Consider the following 19,465-nt stretch of genomic DNA (forward strand, 5'->3'; position numbering starts at 1 on the left):
CCACACTGAATTGTGAGCTCATTAGCTTGCTTGTTGATCTTTTTTTTTTTTTTTTATGACCGTGAACAACCTCTGGTTTAATTATCAAATAGTGAGCCAATAATAAATTAAAATGACTGTTTTTAATTTTGCTTTCTAATCAAACTACATTACATAATTTATGAATTAAAGAGATCTTGTAATAGTGTGCAAATCTTAAATATTTTTAATATTAATTTTCAGATTGTGAATCAGCAACAAGGTATTTACTTCAGAAGTATGTTACAATATATTATGGTAAAAAAAAAAGCACTATTTAAAATGTAATTAAAAACGTGACAACAGGATATTTTTTTTTTTTTTTTTGCAGTTAGGTATGCGTTAATTGTCATGGGTTATTTCAGATAATTTTTGTGATAACAGTAAATGATACTGACCTCAACTTCTGCAGGCCAACAGCAAATTTTCTATTACACAGACTACTAAACAGCTCATTAAATTGATGCTAAATAACCTCGATGCGGTTATTTAGTGAATAAATAACCGCATCGAGGTTATTTATTCTCGATGCAAGAATAAATAATACAGTGAATACAAGTTTTTAGAAATAATTTTATATTTCAATCATTCTAAATAACACATAAATTTTTAAACGCATATATGTTTCCAGTTATATCCAGATGTCACTGATTCATTGCATTGTGTCTCTTTTGGCTCATGGTCCAAGCAGCTGGAGCTTCTTTAAATGTGGGCGGAGTTAGTGGACACGCCGCGGTGGGAGGGCTCTCTCTGACAGGAGGAAGAAGGCTTGTGAGTGGCTGCGGGATCCGAGCTTCAAAAGCCGGCTAGTACCTTCTGTATCTTCTCCTTCGTGACTCCGGGGATCTATGGCTAAGAAAGGGATTAACATCTGGAATGCGTGCTGTCTGCTACTTTATATCACCACGGCAGTACTTGCCAGGTAAGCGGGTGTTGCTCGCAGAAGCAGCGACCCAGCGGTGAAACGGCACCGCCAGCAGGTACACATGTTTAGCTGTGATTGGTCTACCCGGGTCTCTCCATGTGTATAGGAGAGCAGGTTGATATTCTGAGCAGAACCTCCAAGAGGTGTTTTGTTGTTTCGACGAGCCCTTTTATGCTGTTGAAGCCCAACGTGCTTATTAGCGGTCATGTTTTGTTTTGGTTTAGTTAGCTCAGTTAGCATGGAGCTAGCAGTCACACGTAGGGAGCCTGTCTCCTCTGAGACTTTAGCTAGCAGACTCCTGCTTCAATGACTTGGAAGCCACTAATATTAGCAGCAGAGCTCGGTGTGTTTCTGTCCATGTAATGATGAACATTTTCCCATTCTTCTCTCTCTCTCTTTGATGTAGTCGAGATTTCTATAAGATCCTGGGGGTGAGTAAGACAGCAACCATCAGGGATATAAAGAAGGCCTACAGAAAGTTGGCTCTACAGCTACACCCCGACAGGAATCCCGACGACCCCAAAGCACAGGACAAATTCGCAGATCTGGGAGCAGCTTACGAGGTGAGCATGAAACTATTGTTTTGTACCAGTCATAGATGAATAAGGCCCGATACACTCTTCCTCTTTACGGCATAGTTACTCAACAGCAGGAGTGTTTCTATAGTTAATTGAAATGCAGTAAAGAACATAATTATACCAAAAGTACCAAACGGCTTTGTTATAAAAGTCTTTAGTGCGCTTGCTATTTGGTTACTATTGTAAACTATCAAAGCTCGGTGATTGGCCGACTACACCGTGTGGCTGCAGCTGATTGGCTGTAGCGTAACAGAGCTGGCGACAGAAAAAGTCAGACGTGGATGACTGGGAGTGGATTTTATTAACCGCTGCAGGTGTTTCCGTGTGAAACGTTCACAAGACCTTATTACTGACTTGATCAGCATATCTTAAGTATTCATACGAATCACAAGTGCTGTTAAGATTTGTGAGCTTGGAAATCAGATTTCATTCATATATTTTGGATTTTACTGTGTTTTGATTGAAATAAAGCTTGACACGGTAAATGTGGCTTAACCTTTTACTATTTAAAATCCGACATAATTATTTTTACTTTGTACTAGGCACAAAACGTTCTGTAGTTGATGCAGCCTGGAAAATGCTGCATGATGCACAGACTCCAACAAACCTTTCAAATGGTTTACAAAGTGCAATTTGGGATACTAAATGGGATTCTAAATGTAGAAATAAATACTAAAGCATGACACTCCTCACAGCAAGACATAGAATTAGACTGAAGAGGTCTGTCCTTATGGATTGTGCACGTTTTCAATATCAGGATTACACAGTATGGGTGCAGTATTGTGGCCTATTTGATTACCGATCTTTTAAAAAGCCTAAGTTACCGATTCCAGTTTTGGCCGATACCATATTTTTGTCTGAAATGTTGCTCAATATATCAAGAAAGTTGCTCAATTAGCAACAAAGGGGTGGCTAATGTTAACTGTGACTGAGCAGACATGACCTGGTCATCCGGTTTGTCAGTCAAACCTCTCTCGAGAGAAAAGAACAGCAAAGTCGTTGATTTTTAGACCTTTTCCGAGGTTGATAACATTGGTGGATAAGATCGGCCAATCACAGATCTCCCAAAATTAAGGAAATCAACACCAATAAATTGGCTGGCTGATAAATTGATGCAGATATTAATATCAGATCCTGCATCCAACTTCAACAATCCACTTATTTACAACCTATCTAACAATTTTATGTTAACCTTAAAATATGAAAAAGCTCTAAATATTGGTGCATGACACATTCATAGTGCATGTGTTTACTATGAAGTTGATTGGCTGTTTTGTATCCAGGTTCTGTCTGATGAGGAGAAAAGGAAACAGTATGACATGTATGGAGAAGATGGACTCAAGGAAGGTCATCACAGTTCTCATAATGACATCTTCTCCAGGTTGGTGCTGTGGTTCTTTTTAGAAATCACTGGATTATCTTTTATTATCAACATAAAGAAGTATTTCAGTCAAAAGTAATGATCCAAATGGCTCTAAAAGTAGTCTTGCTAATGTACTAGTTCTGATATTCCAAGGATCTGGTTAGTATGGGGGTAAAATGCAGTAGCATGAAAAGTTTTAATCGAGTTCCACCATAAATCACCATTAACAATAAGATATTTTATTAAACTTCTCTGTTATGGTCTATGAGCAGGAGAAAGAATTGGAACCAGTTCTATATTTCAAGCAGTTGGACAACTAGACCTGAATAAATGTCAGATGGTCTGAAGGCTCTCAGTCCAGAACTGTTCAAAATGTATGAATCACAAATTCAACTCTGGGCCCTCATGTATAAATGCGTACGCACAAAAAATGTGCGCCGCCATATTTTACGCACAAGTCGCCAACAAAACGAACGTGGCGTGAAAGTTTGCGCAAACGTTTGACCTGCTGTGAACATGTGCAGCAGCCACTCAAACTTTTCAATAACAAACCACAAAGCCTCAAAACTCACCTGAAATACACTGAAATCTGACTCCAGTCAGCGTATTTAAAAACTGAATGGACTGATCTGCTGGGAAATGTTGATGATGGTTTATTAGTGTTTAGATTTCCCACACTGATCATCCTGGAGCTCTGAGCAAAACTTAAAGAAGGAGCTGTGTGTTACTGGTGCACATTCCTCACTCAAAGACAGACTCTATGTCTGTCTTTAAATCCCGGCTGAACACTCTGCTGTTCAAACAGGAATTTGCACTTGATCTCTTTTTTGTTTTTTTATTATTATTATTTGGATTTTTTTTCTTTAAAATTTATTTTTTTGTGAGGCTACCTTTTGTGGCATGAAAGCGTCTTTTACATAACATATATAATTATTATTATTATAAAAACATATGCTGCTACAAACAAGGACATTGCTATGGTTATTGCTTCACGTAGTGGCAGATGTCTGGGTATTTATACTAGTTTACATTAAGATATATTTATGAGTGGCAAAAGGCAGAGCAACAGCAGTGCTCTGTTTCCTGCGAATGCAGATGTATAATGGAAAGTTGAGCATTGATGTGCGTACACACAGCATTATATTTCTTTTTTTTTTTTTTGTGCGCCACATGTTTGTCCGTATGCCAAGTTTTAGTGTGAAAACCATGCACTCCTTCATACATGAGGCCCCTGGTGTTTTTAAAATTAAATGTCCACTGACTGTTTCTCCTCACCCTCTTTGCCCTCAAAGCTTCTTTGGTGATTTTGGCTTCATGTTTGGAGGAAATCGGCAGCAGCAGGATAGGAACATCCCCAGAGGAAATGACATAGTCCTCGACCTTGAGGTTACCCTGGAAGAGGTGTACTCTGGAAACTTTGTGGAGGTATGGAGAACTGCTTCCTTTCTGAATTAATAGCTTGTGCTTATATTCCAGAATTGCCTTTAATACCGTCTGTAGAACAACATAGGAGTTTACTGCTGTATTTTTGTTTTATTTTTGATTCCTTGTGAAACTGTTTTGTTGCCAGGTTGTGCGGAACAAGCCTGTAGCTAAAGAAGCTCCTGGTAAAAGGAAGTGCAACTGCAGACAGGAGATGAGGACGACGCAGCTCGGACCGGGCCGCTTCCAGATGACTCAGGAGACGGTGTGCGACGAGTGTCCGAACGTCAAGTGAGTTTTTTGTCATTAAAAAGGGGGAGGAGTCATTCAGGCTGAAATTATGATGCAGCTTATTTTTGTTGTATCCTTTGTAAACATTATTTTCCCAAGTTGAGAATGCTATTCTATTGGGTTGAGGTCAGGAATCTATGCAGACCAGTTGAGTTCTGCCACACCAGTCTTGTTCGTTTATGTCTTTGTTGACCTTGCTTTGTGTGGCGGTATTGAGTCATGTTGTCATCACCAAACTGTTCAGGTAGCTGGGACCATAATCTTGTTCAAAATGTCTTCCTAGGCCTAAAAAAAGTTTTTCTGTACTGGAGGTAAGGGTCTGTAGACATCCTGTGAAAATCTTCCCCATAGCATGACACCCCCTCCACCAAACTCTACATTTGGCACAGTGTTGACAGGCAGGTTCCATTCTTCTGGATTTGTCAACTACCAAACTGAGACAGAAGTGTGATTTCCCACTCCAGAGTGTTGTAAAGTTCTACACTAACATGTGTTATACCCTTAGGTATAAAGTCTTGGTGTAAAGGATGCTACCAGTGTATCTGTTACCTAGCTAGCATCCTGCCACAGTATCATGCTAAAATTGACCTATTGTATTTCTCTTGTTTGTAGCAGCAGCTTAGGTGTGACCAGCAATTGGATTTCCTCAATTCAGTTATTTTTAAAATGATGGAGTGAACACTTTTAGTAATGTATTACAGCTTTGCTGTGAAAAGACACGAGCAGGCTGATATTACCCAGTGTTCTTTACTTTAGAGGTAATAATGCCCTGTTTTATCAAGGTTTTTCTACAAACTGAGAATGAAATTTCACTTACAAATTTTGACATGACTTGAAAGCATTTGACATAAATATAACCCAGGTGTCTGCACTGTTGTCTGTTTTTATTTTCAAAAATATTTATTTCTACATGAACTTAAATGTAGAAAAGCGCAACAATTAAATCAGTCCAGATTTCCGTAATTTTGGGAGCTCTGCAATTGGCCAGTAGTCATGACACAACGACTTTATCTCCCTCTGCAAAGACCTGGAAGTCAACCACTGTGTCCATTTGCTCTGGTGTAACTGACCAACCCACCCACCACATCATGTCTCCACCTGCAGCTAACTTGGCATCTTTAGTTAGACACTTTTAATATTATTGTGTTGACAAAATCAGAATCGGCAGGCCAAGCTTTTAAAACATTGGTGATCGGACAGAAAGTTGTAGTTGGAACACCACTAGTTATTGCGTGTGTCCTGTCTGAGTAAACGACCAATTGCTGCTAACCACTTTATCATAAAGTGGAACTCTGTCTATTACTTCTTGTATTGAAGGTTAAGTGAGTCTTAGTAAGCTCCTTTCTAACATGATGTTTTCTCACCTCAGGCTGGTGAATGAGGAGAGAACCCTGGAAGTGGAGATTGAACAGGGGGTGAGAGATGAGATGGAATATCCCTTCATTGGAGAAGGTGATCCTCACAAAGCTTAATCAGGGTTATTAGTTCATGTCTTATCATCCGTTCCTCATGTTTTATCTGGGACCTCAGGTGAACCTCACATCGACGGCGAGCCTGGAGATTTGCGATTCCGCATCAAAGTGCTAAAGTATGAAGCAGCTTTCATTACTGATGAATATGAGATGAGTGTGTAGGGAGCTGATTTCTGACTTGGTCTTCTCTTTCAGACATCCGGTGTTTGAACGCAGAGGAGACGACCTTTACACCAATGTCACTATCTCTCTGGTTGAGGCTATGGTTGGTTTCGAGATGAACATCGTCCATTTGGACGGGCACAAGGTCCTTCTTTTTTAGACCTTGCACTGTTTGAAGTTGGTGAAAGAAGGTATTCTGATGATTGAAAGTAGGAATTGAACTGAATGCACCTATTAACAGGTTCACATAGTGAGAGACAAGATCACTAAACCCGGAGCTCGAATGTGGAAGAAAGGAGAGGGTCTGCCGAACTTTGACAACATCAATATCCGAGGTTCCCTCATCATCACCTTCGACGTGGAGTTTCCTCAAACACAACTTGATGATCAGCAGAAAGATGGTGAGAAGACAGAGCTGAAGCTTGGTGTTGTGCCTGTTGAGTAACACATTTTAAGTTTTCATTTGTGGCAATCCAGTTTCTTGAAAAATTTGAGTGTTCCTTAAGGGCAACAAAAAAGGTCTTCAGAAATGTTATGTTGTACATAATCACAAAACTTTATAGTTTTGTGATTCACAAAACTTTATAGTTTTGTGATTATGTACCTGATGCACAAGGTCACTGCTAAACCAGCTGTCTGTTAAGAGTCCTGAATGCAAAGATTTTAATGGAAAGTTTAGTGGAAAAAAAAGTGCACAAGTTACAGCGACGGCCTCAAACATTGTAGAGCAATGATTGGAATCATTGCTTTACAATGCTTTACATCGACTTCAGCTGGAATCCCCACTGCCAAAACCACCAATACTGGGTTTAATAACCATGACATCACTGTTGATTGGCCAGCTGAACCCCATAGAGAATTTATGGAGCATTATCAAGAGAAAGACGAGACACCAGACCCAACCATGCAAATGGCCACTATCAAAGCAACCTGGGCTCTCATTACGTCTTAGTATGATCACAGACTGATGGCCTGCATTGGCACTCAGTGGTTTCCATTACAAATGACTAACGGCTCAACTGGGTGGGGTTGTCAGACACACCCAGAATCTGACAAATAACTCAAACTGATCTTTACAAACACAACACGACAACGGAGGGCATGGAAGGTATGTTAAACTACTCAGTGCATGGCTTTTTGTCAGACTTGTACTAGACGAGAGCCAGAAGAGGCTGCTGGCCTAACCCCTATGTTTGCTTTGCTTTGCTACCTCAAGAATACACTTGTTCAAGTCAACAGGAGTGTGCTTTGCTATGAAGCAAAGCAAACCTACTTTGCTTCATGGCAGCAAAGTAGGTTCTAAAATGGGGGCTGGTACCACTTAGCAAACAATGTCAAAATATAGACATAGTTTTCAGAAAGTCCACATTTATACATTAAAATTAGTTTTATTGGTCTGTGATATTTGTTTTATGATTCTGGGTAACAGTTTAAGGTAAAGGTGAGAAAACATCAATCAGCTTTGAACTGCTTGTCTGCTGGAGTCACCATGGATCATGTTTGCAGATGACACCGTTGTTATAAAAGGCAGAGAAGAGCCTGTTGAACTTTTTTTTTGTTTCTTTTAAGTTATTTGTTAAATTATTACATATTTTCACTGCAACTCTTGTACTACATCTGCCATGGGGTGAAACCACTTGACTCTTCTCTTGCTAATAGTTCCTCAATGTATGTGTTGTTCCAGGTATCCGGAGTATCTTGAAGCAGGGATCTGTACAGAAGGTTTACAACGGACTACAGGGATACTGAACCACTGGGAGAGACAGTCTGGACTGATTCTTTACTACAACCACAAGAATACACTTGTTCAAGTCAACAGGAGTGAGCTCCAGGGATCTGGTCATGATGTATTTATTATTTCCAGAATGTTCTCAGGACGGTTGAATCTTGTTAGTTTTTTATTTTGTAAATCATCTTGTGAGGAGCAGCAACAGTGTTTTTATTTAAATGTACAATCAGATGCATTGTTTGTCATTTTTTCTTCTTTTTTTTCCCCCTACAAAGTCTACTGTAACAATAATTTCTAAAGTTCTGAAACATAAAACCTGGAGAAGACTTTTTTTTTTGCAGTATCATGACTCCTCCTGCAGGGGGAGATGCTGAGCTGAAGTCACACCTGAAATGGCTCTACTTGAACCTTTATTTAGTTGATCCAAACTCAACAGCGCCACCTGTTGAGTGAATTTGCTCTGCTCTTAATCGCAGTTCACTGGGGAGGAACAAAACCTGTTTTTCATTGGTCTCCTAATTTATGTTTGTTTTTTTTCCTGATGGAAGAAGTGTCACCCTCTGAGGTTTGCTGTGGTAAGAGTTGATCTCTTCAAGTATACAGTGAGCACAGTTTACTTTGCCTCTTCAGACCTGATAGTCTCCTGCTTTTTCTTTGCCACCTCAGCCATTTTTTGATTTTTCTCCTGTTCTCCCTCACTGACGACTCAAAGGGACTCTGCCCTCCAAACAGGATTTTCAATGGGATCTTCTCTTTTTAATGTGACTGCAACGCTGCCTCCCTGTCCAAATTTCAAGAGTAATAAGGTTTTAATATAAACTATTTGGCTGTTTTTACATGTACAAGGAAAAAATGTTCTTTACTTAAAATATAAATAAAGATTTATACAAATTTGATCAAATGTCATACCACAAATATACCACGAGATGGTACCAGAGTCATTAAAATGGCACCCTGACGTCACTGTTTCTGCACAAACACGCCATCTGCAGTTTAGCCCTCAGGTCTTGTTGGACTTTGAAAGTCAAAGCAGAACTTGAGGCTGCTGACTGACTGAATCTGAACACGGAGGTTAGAGATGGGTTGATTTGCAAGGAGCTGACAGATCTAGAATGGACATCACGAGTTTAGCAGCTGCATTTTCACTTCATATGTGCACAAAATCTTTTTCTGCTAATATCGATTACATGCAATTTCGTAATTGCGGTATTTCCATTAAATAAGAAAATAAAATGATATGAATAAGCCTGCTCAGGTCATGGTTTGTTCAAAGTCATGGAAACGTCGGGTGTAAACAATTAGGCCTACATGAAATATTCATAATTCAGCCATGGCGCTTTGTCAGACAATCAGAGGAGATGTCAGCGTCCTATTCGGGCGACGGAGAAAAAAGTCCCTCGTTCTTGGGAGCGGGTTTCTATGCGGCGTTTTGGGGAAAACAGTTGGTGATTTGACAGAAGAGTTAGGGTTTCAACACGTTTGAATGAAACACAATTTTTTATGGACTGAGTAGTCATCTTGTATTTGGATGGTCGTGGGTTCAATTACAGCTTCTTCCTGTCAAATAGTGAGGTGACCCTTAACCCCAAGTTGCCTACCAGTCCGTGCCTGAATGTGTTTGTGAGTGTTGTAATGTTCTTTGCATGGTCAGTATGACTGGAAAGCTTTGTATAGATTCACCCCACTTACTTAAAAATGGGGTGAATTCGTTGACAAAAGGAATCAACAAAGAGCCACAACGGTCACTGGAATGAATTGAAACTGACAAAAGTAGCCTTATGATAAATTAAAAAAATTACTGAAAATGAACCAATGAGAATCAAACATTGCTTTTGGTTTGTAGTCCCAACAGATCCATTAGAAAAACCAATCTAATGAAAAATGACTTAACAAAAATGATTGTACTTGTATTTGACATTGAGGAAATCAAAACTTCCACAGGTATTCAGGGTCCACTCCTCATGGACAAACTGCTCCAGTGGCCTCAGGTTTGAATGGTACCTTCTCCAGATGTTCAACAGGATTTAGATCAAGGCGCATAGAAGGCCAGTAAAGCTCTTCATTATTATTGAAGTTTGAGTTGTTTGTTTCAGGTTTTTACCTTGTTGGAAGACCGATGTCCTGTGACTGAGACCAAGCATTCTGATACTAGCATATTTCTCTCCAAAACACCTTGATAGTCTTGAGAAATCATCGAATCAGGGTCATTTTCATGCAACTGTTCAAGTCACTCTACCAGTTGCAGTAAAGCAACCACAGAACAGAACCAAGCCTTCTCTATGCTTTCGGACAGTGTTCTGTTTTTGGTCTGCTTCATTTTGCATCTGTGAACAAAGAGCCTTTCCAAAGAGGCTCCAGTTCTGACTCATCTGTCTATAGTACATTCTCCCAGAAGCTTTGTGGCTTTTCAACATGCATTGTGGTAAATTCTGGTCTTGGATTTTTATGCTTTGCTTTCAACAAAGTCGTCCACCATGAATTCCACTTTGGCCCAAATGCTGATTGATGGTAAATGGCCTGTACTTGTATAGCACTTTATCAAGTCCAGAGGTCTCCAAAACACTTCACGATACCATCAGTCATTCACACACACATTCACATGCTGATGGTGGCAAGCTATGGGACAGCAGCCACAGCTGACTGGGCAGTCTGACAGTGACAGTGGATGGTGAGCAATAGTGTGTCTTGAAGTAGACCTTGGAGTTTAATTTCTTCTGAAGTTGTTCTGGACTGTTTGGCGAGGATTTTTAATCTGATGTTAAACTGAGATTATCTGTAAATAAAACATCCTAATATTTTAATTTATTTTTCAATAACCAGTGTTTAAAGTCTCTCTCTCGTACGTCTAAACCAATTTAGATTTTTTATTTTTTTTTAGTTTAGTCCAGATTGAGCTGAAGAAACATCTAAACTATCCATACCCAAGTATTTAAAATTTGGTCAAAAAGTGGACCAATGCAACATAGAATTGTTTATCATCAGCATAGCTTTGAACAGGACAATACATTTTTTAGTCATTATGGCAAGTATAAATAAAACAAAATCATGATATTTAAGCCTGAGCCTAGTGGAACACCTTGTTTCATTTGGAGAAAGATTCCAACTGCAACAAGATCACAAAAAATACGTTCTAGTTTCCACTGGACACTAGGACGTTTCTTTGTAAACTAACACTTCATGAACATGTTAGTGGCTTACATTCAAACTTGGATTGAAATGTGTAGTGATGGAGCTCTTCTGTGTGTGAGGTCTAAGTGACAGCGGTGTTATCCCTGCCATCATCTGACCCTTTGACTCCTCTGTGGCTTTCCTTATAGTAATGTCTGCCATGTGGGTGCTCCTTGCCTCAACCTTTACATCCACACCCAGACCTCATGGGTGGATGCGTTGTGGGTGGAAGGCTGCCGGGGAGCCTGTGTGGATGGGTGGGGAAGGGGGATGTCCACAGAAATAATCACTGTGGTTAGTTTACGGTGCGGTGAAATGCACATCTGCCCACCAGTGTTGGTGAATGTGCAATAATCTCACACAGCTCATGAATTAGTATGTGTGTGCATGTGTGTGTGTGGCCAGTCTTTGTGTATAATGAACTCCCACAGAGATAGCAGGGCTGTGGTAAAGGGAGTTTCCTCCTCAGCCCCACTGCACTGTCTTTTTCAGGGAGAAGAAGCTCCGCAGAGGAACAGAGGAGCTTTGTCAACAGCTGTTCTACCTCGCAGCTCAACTCTCCAGCTAATAAAGCCCCTTAGCATCAGCCCACTACAGCTGGATGTCTCTGCTCAGTTAGGCATTCATAAGACTACCAACCCCAGACTGCTCTCAGTGCGCTTCAGACTGATCCTTTATTAAAGACGCTTCCCTAGAAGAAAAACAGACATTCCTTTTGCTTCCTCCAACACATTTTGGATCCTGTAAGTTGATGATAAGACTTAAAATGCTGTGCAAAAGAATTCAGACCCGTTTGCATGTTTTTGACACATTACAACCACAGACTGAACCTTCCGAAAGCATCCCTTTCCGCAACGACGGATGCTGAAGCAACCCACTGTCACTCCTATCTGGTTGATTTTACTGTCGTGCAGAATGCAAACCAAACGAGTCATTTTATCAAAAACCCTTTGACTAGGAAAGAAGAGGGTAAAGCATAGCAGAACTGAAATTAAACTTAAAAATAGAGCAATAAGTCACAGATAGATTGTTGTTGTGAGCAGGCGAGATGTTGGCGGTACAATACAGAAGATATGAAAACACTGAAAACCATCATTTGTTCAGATTCAAACTCTATCATTAAACTTAAAACATAATTACTCTGATAGTAGGCCGGACATTATATTTAAAATATTGCATACATTATCTGAAATACAATATATTTTTCTAACACTAATATTTGGGCACCAGCACAAGTTGGAGTTAAAGGAAACAAGATGTGAGAGAAGATGTCAAATATAGAAATTCAAAATCCTGTTAGCTTCATGGTGAAACCAAGCAAACTCCCCAAAAACTGATGAAAGAAGTAAAGGAAGATGGTTTTATGAAATTCAGAAGGGAAGAGAAGACAGACATGGAACAATTACATGAAATATTCACCCATGTCTGTTGACATGGATGAATAAAAAAGAACAACAGAAAAACAAGCTGTGCACATTGTTTGGTATAATTAAGTGTTCCCCACAAATTAAACAAGTCATTCTCACGAGTTATTAAGTCGTGACCACTGTATTTGTTTTTCTCCCATGCCACCAATTGAGCTCCGTAGAAAGGAGAACTAGAAGAAGAAATAGAAAGGAGGAAATATTAATAATTAATTACAAGACCGAGACTTAATTATACAAAACAAAATACAAAATGTGATCACTGTGAAAAGAATGAAGAAAAAATATGTATGAACAAAGCATTTGAAAATATCAAGGAAAAATAAATTGACAACAAATAAATTGAAAAATAGACAGACAGACAGACCAACCAACTTATTTCTGAGACTTTTTGGGTGGAAATTCTCTCCTCCATATTTTTTCTATCCACATTGATCCTTATACACCGTCATGCGTTTTGTTTAGTCTTTCACCTCAAATCCCAACAATGAGTTTTAACATTCAAAAATTATATGAAAGTTGAAGAACCAATACTTGCATGAAGGTCTTTGCACAGCACTATAAGGATTCTGTTACATGAGGTCAATGTATGTGACCCACTCTGAGATGTGCTTCTCCGCTCTTCATGTCTGGGATTTACCAACCACCCACAAATCCTATCTTTCAACCATGCGTAATTGCAAAGTATAGAGCAGAAGAGGGCAGCATTGCCTCTCCGATTGCATCCCTCCATAAATCACTTCTTGTTCCTCACAGAGGTCTGTCTGTAAAATATGCATTGCGGCTGCACTTGCCAGTTGTTGACGCAGATAAGCACAAGGATCACACTTGACCCTGAATGTAATGATCTGTAAGCGTAGCTGTGGGCTTAAGAAAGGCACCAGCTAAAGGAGCACTAATTGAGCAATCAGCTCTGTGTGTGTGTGTGTGTGTGGGTGTGTGTGTGTGTGCGCACTGGCGCTATGGGGTGTTTTGACCTGCTCTGACTCTGGCGGTGTGCTCGGTTAATGGTGCCTGACCTCTCTGAAGGGGCATTACTCAAAGTAGAAAACTGTTAGTCGTTTCCCGAATATCACGGCGCTCTGACAGCGTTTAAAAACATAATGAGAAACTTCTTAGGCATTGATGAAAGGATATGGAAGTAATACAGAAAAAAGGGAAATGGTTTCCATGGGGAAACAGAGCAGTAAAATATTGAGTCATCTTTCTTTTGCACTTTTAGACTTTGAAACTGCATTGTGTAGCTTTTACAGAAATGTTTTTTTTTCCATATTTGTTAAAACTGTCACCATGCTATGAGACATATCATCTGCAGAAGGAAGTGCTCCTCCTGCTTATGCTGCTATTGTCTGAATTAATGCACCGCGCCAACCATAAACAACCAATCAGAGCCAGAAGCAGGGCTTAATGCTATCAATCAATGGTGCTAAATACACTGAAGGCAGAGAAACAACTCACTGTTTCAGGAAAACTGATTTTCCACCGTCATCAGTGGCTATGCTAACTAGCGTTTGCATTGGTGGAAGGTTATGTTGTGGTGAACCAGCTGTAGCGAAACAGAGAGCACAGGGGAGCAAGTGAACACGAGAGTGATTAACAGCACTAAGACCCTCTTCCTGTCTCAGATTGGTTGTTTCTGACTGAGTGGTGTATTTCTGCAGTTTGTACTGGGAGCACTAGGAGAAGCCAATGTAGCTCGATTTTTTTCCACAGATCATATAAATACTGTCACAACATGGTGGTCATTTTAACAAATATGTGAAACAAAAAAGAACTACCCCTTTTTCTTTCTTTTATAAAAGTTATATTTTGCAGCTTTAACAGTGAATCAGTTGTTCTGGCTGCAATTTAAAATAAATAGTTTGAAAACTGATCCTTGGAAAATTTGGCAGATGAAGAGAATTATCACTTTCCACAAAAAAAGTTACATTCCCAATTACACTGAAACTGAATGTCACAGTGAATAAAATATAATATGAGATATTAAGTATCAGCCTGAAGTTCAACATTTTGTAGAGACAATTATTCAAGTTTCAGCCATTCGAGACAGTTTCCTCTTCATCAGTGATGGCAGTAATGAGGATGATGCTTCAATCCTTGAAAAGTTCCTGGATTGACGGTTCCTGGATTTCTCTTTAGACATTTTTACCTGCATTTTCCACTTGCAAGAGGGCTGTGCTAATGGGCAGAGAAATAAACATTTTGAAGAAAGTCAAGCAAAGGAGCACTATACCTCACAAAAAACCAAAGCGATGGAGAAGTGATGATCTGAGCTTGTTGTGCAGCCGGTACACTGCAAAAAACGCTAAATCCTATCAAGTATTTTCATCTAGCTTCTAGTGCAAATATCTTAGTATGCTAAAAATAGGGCAAAGCTTTCTTGTAACTTTTCAGTAAGATATACAAGTTTATTTTAATTCAATATTACTTGAACATTGATAAAATGTACTAGTTCCACTGGTGAATTATTTCACCTGCATGGGGAAAAACATCTTGTTTTCTATATTTTTTAACCTGTTTTGAGAAGGATGTGTAGACAGGTTGACCAAAGCAGCAGCTGAAGACGTCGAGTTGGTTTTGAGTTTTTAATTAAAACTGAAAGATCAAAAAATACAAACACTCACTGGGAGGGCAGTGAGCCAGAGAGAAACAAACAAACAGAAAGTGGGAATGAAAAGCCAGCAGGATAAAACGGGGAAGTGGTGGGATTTAAAGGAGTGACAGCAGAGGATGTGTTTAAAATGTGGAAGAGCGAATGCAGGACAAATGACCTGGCTGATTAGCTAGCATAAAAAAATAACTTGACATAATTAAACTAGAGTAACAAAGAATAACTTGGCACACAAATAAATATAAATTAGAATCATTAAGAAAGCACTGAAGTAAAATAAAACAGAAACTAGACTGATATAGTCAAACACAGAGACTCAGGAACACAGAAGAATAATGAAACTAGAATTAATAAATCAAACACCAAAACAACCCAAGATCTTGACGAAGGGTATTTTTTACTGTGTAGACACTGAATCCACCAGAAACTCCTTTGGTTGATGACGGTGGGCTAACGTTTCTGAAGAGACTTAAAAGAAAGTCATATTCAAGGGTGTTTTATGTTTGGATTTCTTTGTGAAGGCCTTGTTTTTGTTAATTATTTACATACCTATGTTAAAAATGGACATAGATTTATGGATTCCCAGAGCTTGAGATAAGTTGAGTTATTTTTAACAAATATTTTTGAAGACATAAAGCACCTGTGCATAGATGTATGAACATTCAGTTCAGTTGGTTTATGTGGCATTTCATAGTAAGTTTTGTCTCCAGGAACTTTACAAGACGTCACCCATATATTCCAATTGATCCTAGATATCTATCAGTTTATTTTTGAAATTACTTTGAAACGTTTTCTTGCTCAGGAAACCCAGCGAATCACACTGAGTCATTGATTTACAGAATTCACTCTTTTTGAGCCAGCAGAACCAGAACCAGGACCTGGCTCAGAACAATCTGCTACGAGACAAAGAACACACATTTGAGAGCATACACAAACACACACACGCAAACTCGCACACACATGCACACAGAAAAAACAAAACATATCTAACTACATTTCATGTTAATGAAAAGTTAAAAGTTAATGTTCAGAAAGATGGCCTTTGGCTATTTAACTAATCCTGGCACATTTACAGAAATGTCAGTTGTTATGCTTTTTCCTACCAAATAAATAAAAACAGCAGCAGGAGAGGGAGAAGGGTTAGTTGATGGCAGCATTAGGTCTGCTGATGTCTTCCTCCAGGAGGGAACCACAGTCAAACAGAAAACCAGAAAAAAACAAAGTTAACAGCAAAAGGAAAAAAGGAAGTTGGAGAGCAGTAGAAGAAGAAAGTTAGAAAAAATGGTTAGTTTGTCCTCCAGTGGCTGAAGCTTGAAGCAGTTTACTACGGTGATAGTTGAGGATACCTGAAGCCCTCAGAACGAGGCCTGAGGCAGAGAGCCGTTCCCAGACTGATCTGACCTGACTGGACTTTTTATCCTTCCAGCTGTTCGAACAGGTCACATCTAGGCTTCCACAGAAAGGAACAGAAAAAGGGTTTTCAGTGTGTGTCACATCAATAAATGCCAAGGTCAGTAAAGGACAGAAAAAAAATGAGGACAGATTGTGACTGAAATAAAACACGCTGATGGACGAAGCCTACAATTTGTGGGATCTGGGCATAAAGCAAACAAAGGGCAGCTTTTGTAGGGACTAATGCATGTCAGCCATATCATTGTCCCGCCGCAGCTTTGAACACTGCTGGGGACGTCCGCTGCTCCGCTGTGTCTGTCCTCTTTCTATATTAAAGCCAGTCACCTCAAAGGGAACAGCCTCAAATATTCAACAACTGAATGGCGGTACTGTCATTATGGCCGATGTGGGCAGAAAAAAAAAACAAAAAAAAAACAGGTTTTGGGGGTTTTCGTCGCAGAGACTCGCAGCCCTCCGGTTCGCCGGGACGAGCTGCTGTTTATCTCAGAGCCTTTCTGTGGCTAAACTTAGTCAGCTGTTATTATGGATCTCACTCTCTCTCCCTACTCTGTCCTCCCTCTCTCTGCTCCAGCATTTATTTATTTATTTCACAATTTTGTCTTCTAATGACCCGTGTTGTGTTGTTGTTTGATGGCTCCCCGGTCGCCCACATCCTGTGAGGAAGAGAAGGGGTGGTTGGGACGCAGGAGGCCGAGCACGGGAAAAACAACACAGCAGACCACCTATATGGATAAAAGCCATGAGCGACGGGGACGACATTCCACAAGGGGACAAGGAGACGGAAGGTACGAGCAGCAGTGGTCTGTATACACACTTCGTACGAACCACTTTGTGACAGCGACACCTTCACAGATGTTCATGTGAAAGCATCAAATTCTTCCTGGCAGGGAGAGGAAATGTTAGCAGGGCAGCTAAAAGTGTGTGATTCACATATGAAATCGTGTAAATATGTATTAGTGAGTGCTGAGGGGTCAGGAAGGTATGCAAAGGTGAAAGCAGTCTTTGTGTTTGGAGTTGAGCCCTCTGGTAGACCCTGCTCAGGCCTGGTACAGGGGGATCACAGTTAATAACTGTGTGGTAGGCTGTCAGAGGCACTTAGCCTGACGCTGGGCAGGCTGGGCCAGGCTGGGCCAGGCTGCCGTCTCCGGCTCCTCAGACTGGACTCAGGAACTCAGCATTGAGGGAAACGGAGGGAGGGGGACGGACAAAGATGAGCACACGAATGGAGCAAAACACAGAAAACACTCAACCTTTCACTATCATTTCCATCATAAACAAGCAAAACAAAAGTTTGTCAACATTCCTCTAATGTGAAAAAAAACACACACACACAGTTTTACAATCATTAAATAAGAAACACAATTAAAATCAGTTTGAATAAGTTTGTATACTGCTGCGTCATGATCCTCAAACTACTTCCTGTCTTCTTGTTTGTGAATTTTGCCAGTGGTAAAGTCTGGCTGTTGATCATCATGTGTGATGCAAAAATGTGTGTCCAAAACCAATTTTGACATAGCCAAAAAAAAAAAAATCACCTCATCCTATCACCTTTTTCAAAATTGGCACGTTTCCATGAAACAAATTTATTGTCAAAATGTCAAATTTCTCATTTATATGGTCAATGGAAATGCAACTACTGTCTACTCAGCACGAAAAAGACTGAGAAGACTGACTAGTGTGTCCACAGCAGAGGCTGCGTTTTCATTGACCATATAATTTCACAATTTGACATTTGTAAAATAAATTTGCTAAATGGAAACACAGCAATTTTGAAAAAACAGGCTTTTTCTATAAATGAGGCAGTTTTATCAAAAAATAGTTTATTTCACAAAATTCCAATGGAATTTTGTGAAATATTTGATGCAAAAAAATGATGCAAAAAATTTTTTTTTGGCATCATAACTCACAAGATCAACAACCGAATGTTGCCACAAAGAACCACATGACAGGAAGTAGTAGGCATGTGACTTATCATGTGAATAGACTTATTCACATGTGCCTTTAATCGCATTTCTTGTTTAATGGAAGCACCACAATTGAGGAACGGTGTTTAACTGTAATTGGTGGAATATTGACAAAGCTCTGTTCACATTTGCAACAGAAATACAGCTTGTGTGAAACTTCAGTCTGATATCAGCAGAAATGTGTTTGAGAATTTACTTAAATGTACAACCTCATGTAATTATTTAATAAAATGTTAATGAAAGCAACAAGATACTTTTTTTTAGAAATGTATTTTTCCTTTTGCATTGTCTCGTGATCTTTTAAGAGCCAATTCATTGTGTTGCATCAGAAGAAAATACTTCTTGGTCAAATTAAAATAATTTTAGGTCTCAATCTATTAGACATATGAATAATTGTAAGATTAAGAACAGTGCGTCTCACAGCTTGTCAAATTTTGATGGCCTAGTTTTGATTAGACACTATTGGGTGTCATCAAAAAAGGTGGAAGAACTGCAGGACAGAAAATGTTCACTGGCGTGACCAGATCAGGTCAGGAAGCAAAGTAACATTTTTATATATCTATTAAAAATTTGAATCAAAAATCTTTTTCTGAAACAGGGTTATTGGCCAGTGTAGTTGATCCATTCACAAAATTAAATCAATGTACATAATCCATTGTTATGCACTATTATTACTATTATGCACTGTGCCAATTTTTTTTTTACACATTTTTATTTATTTAATTATTGGGTTTTAATTTTGTCCCTTGATTGAAGAAGATTCATTTTTATGAACTGAACATGATTTTTTGTGGGGACCTCCTGCTGGGGGCGCCACTGTTACCCAGGTAGCGAACAAAAGTTGAATACGGAAGAGACCTTCACAAATGTTAGCCAGTCTGTTCTACAGATTTTTATCTTCAGTTCACTGATTTCCATATACCCA

General features: G+C 39.4%; 1 protein-coding gene across 1 annotated transcript; it reads left to right on the plus strand.

The window, feature by feature from the left end:
- The first annotated feature begins 753 nt into the window (after window positions 1-753).
- Window positions 754-8,287, plus strand: dnajb11 (DnaJ heat shock protein family (Hsp40) member B11). Its single transcript, XM_055060010.1, has 10 exons — window positions 754-940; window positions 1,350-1,506; window positions 2,805-2,902; window positions 4,177-4,309; window positions 4,455-4,597; window positions 5,967-6,049; window positions 6,128-6,185; window positions 6,265-6,376; window positions 6,473-6,632; window positions 7,916-8,287. The coding sequence occupies exons 1-10, from the start codon at window positions 867-869 to the stop codon at window positions 7,978-7,980; spliced, it is 1,083 nt and encodes a 360-aa protein (XP_054915985.1). The 5' UTR covers window positions 754-866; the 3' UTR covers window positions 7,981-8,287.
- The last annotated feature ends 11,178 nt before the right edge of the window (window positions 8,288-19,465 follow it).

This window comes from Poeciliopsis prolifica, unplaced genomic scaffold (assembly GCF_027474105.1).
Source record: "Poeciliopsis prolifica strain line A6 unplaced genomic scaffold, Auburn_PproV2 SCAFFOLD056, whole genome shotgun sequence".
In the NCBI taxonomy this organism is placed as follows: Eukaryota; Metazoa; Chordata; class Actinopteri; order Cyprinodontiformes; family Poeciliidae; genus Poeciliopsis; species Poeciliopsis prolifica.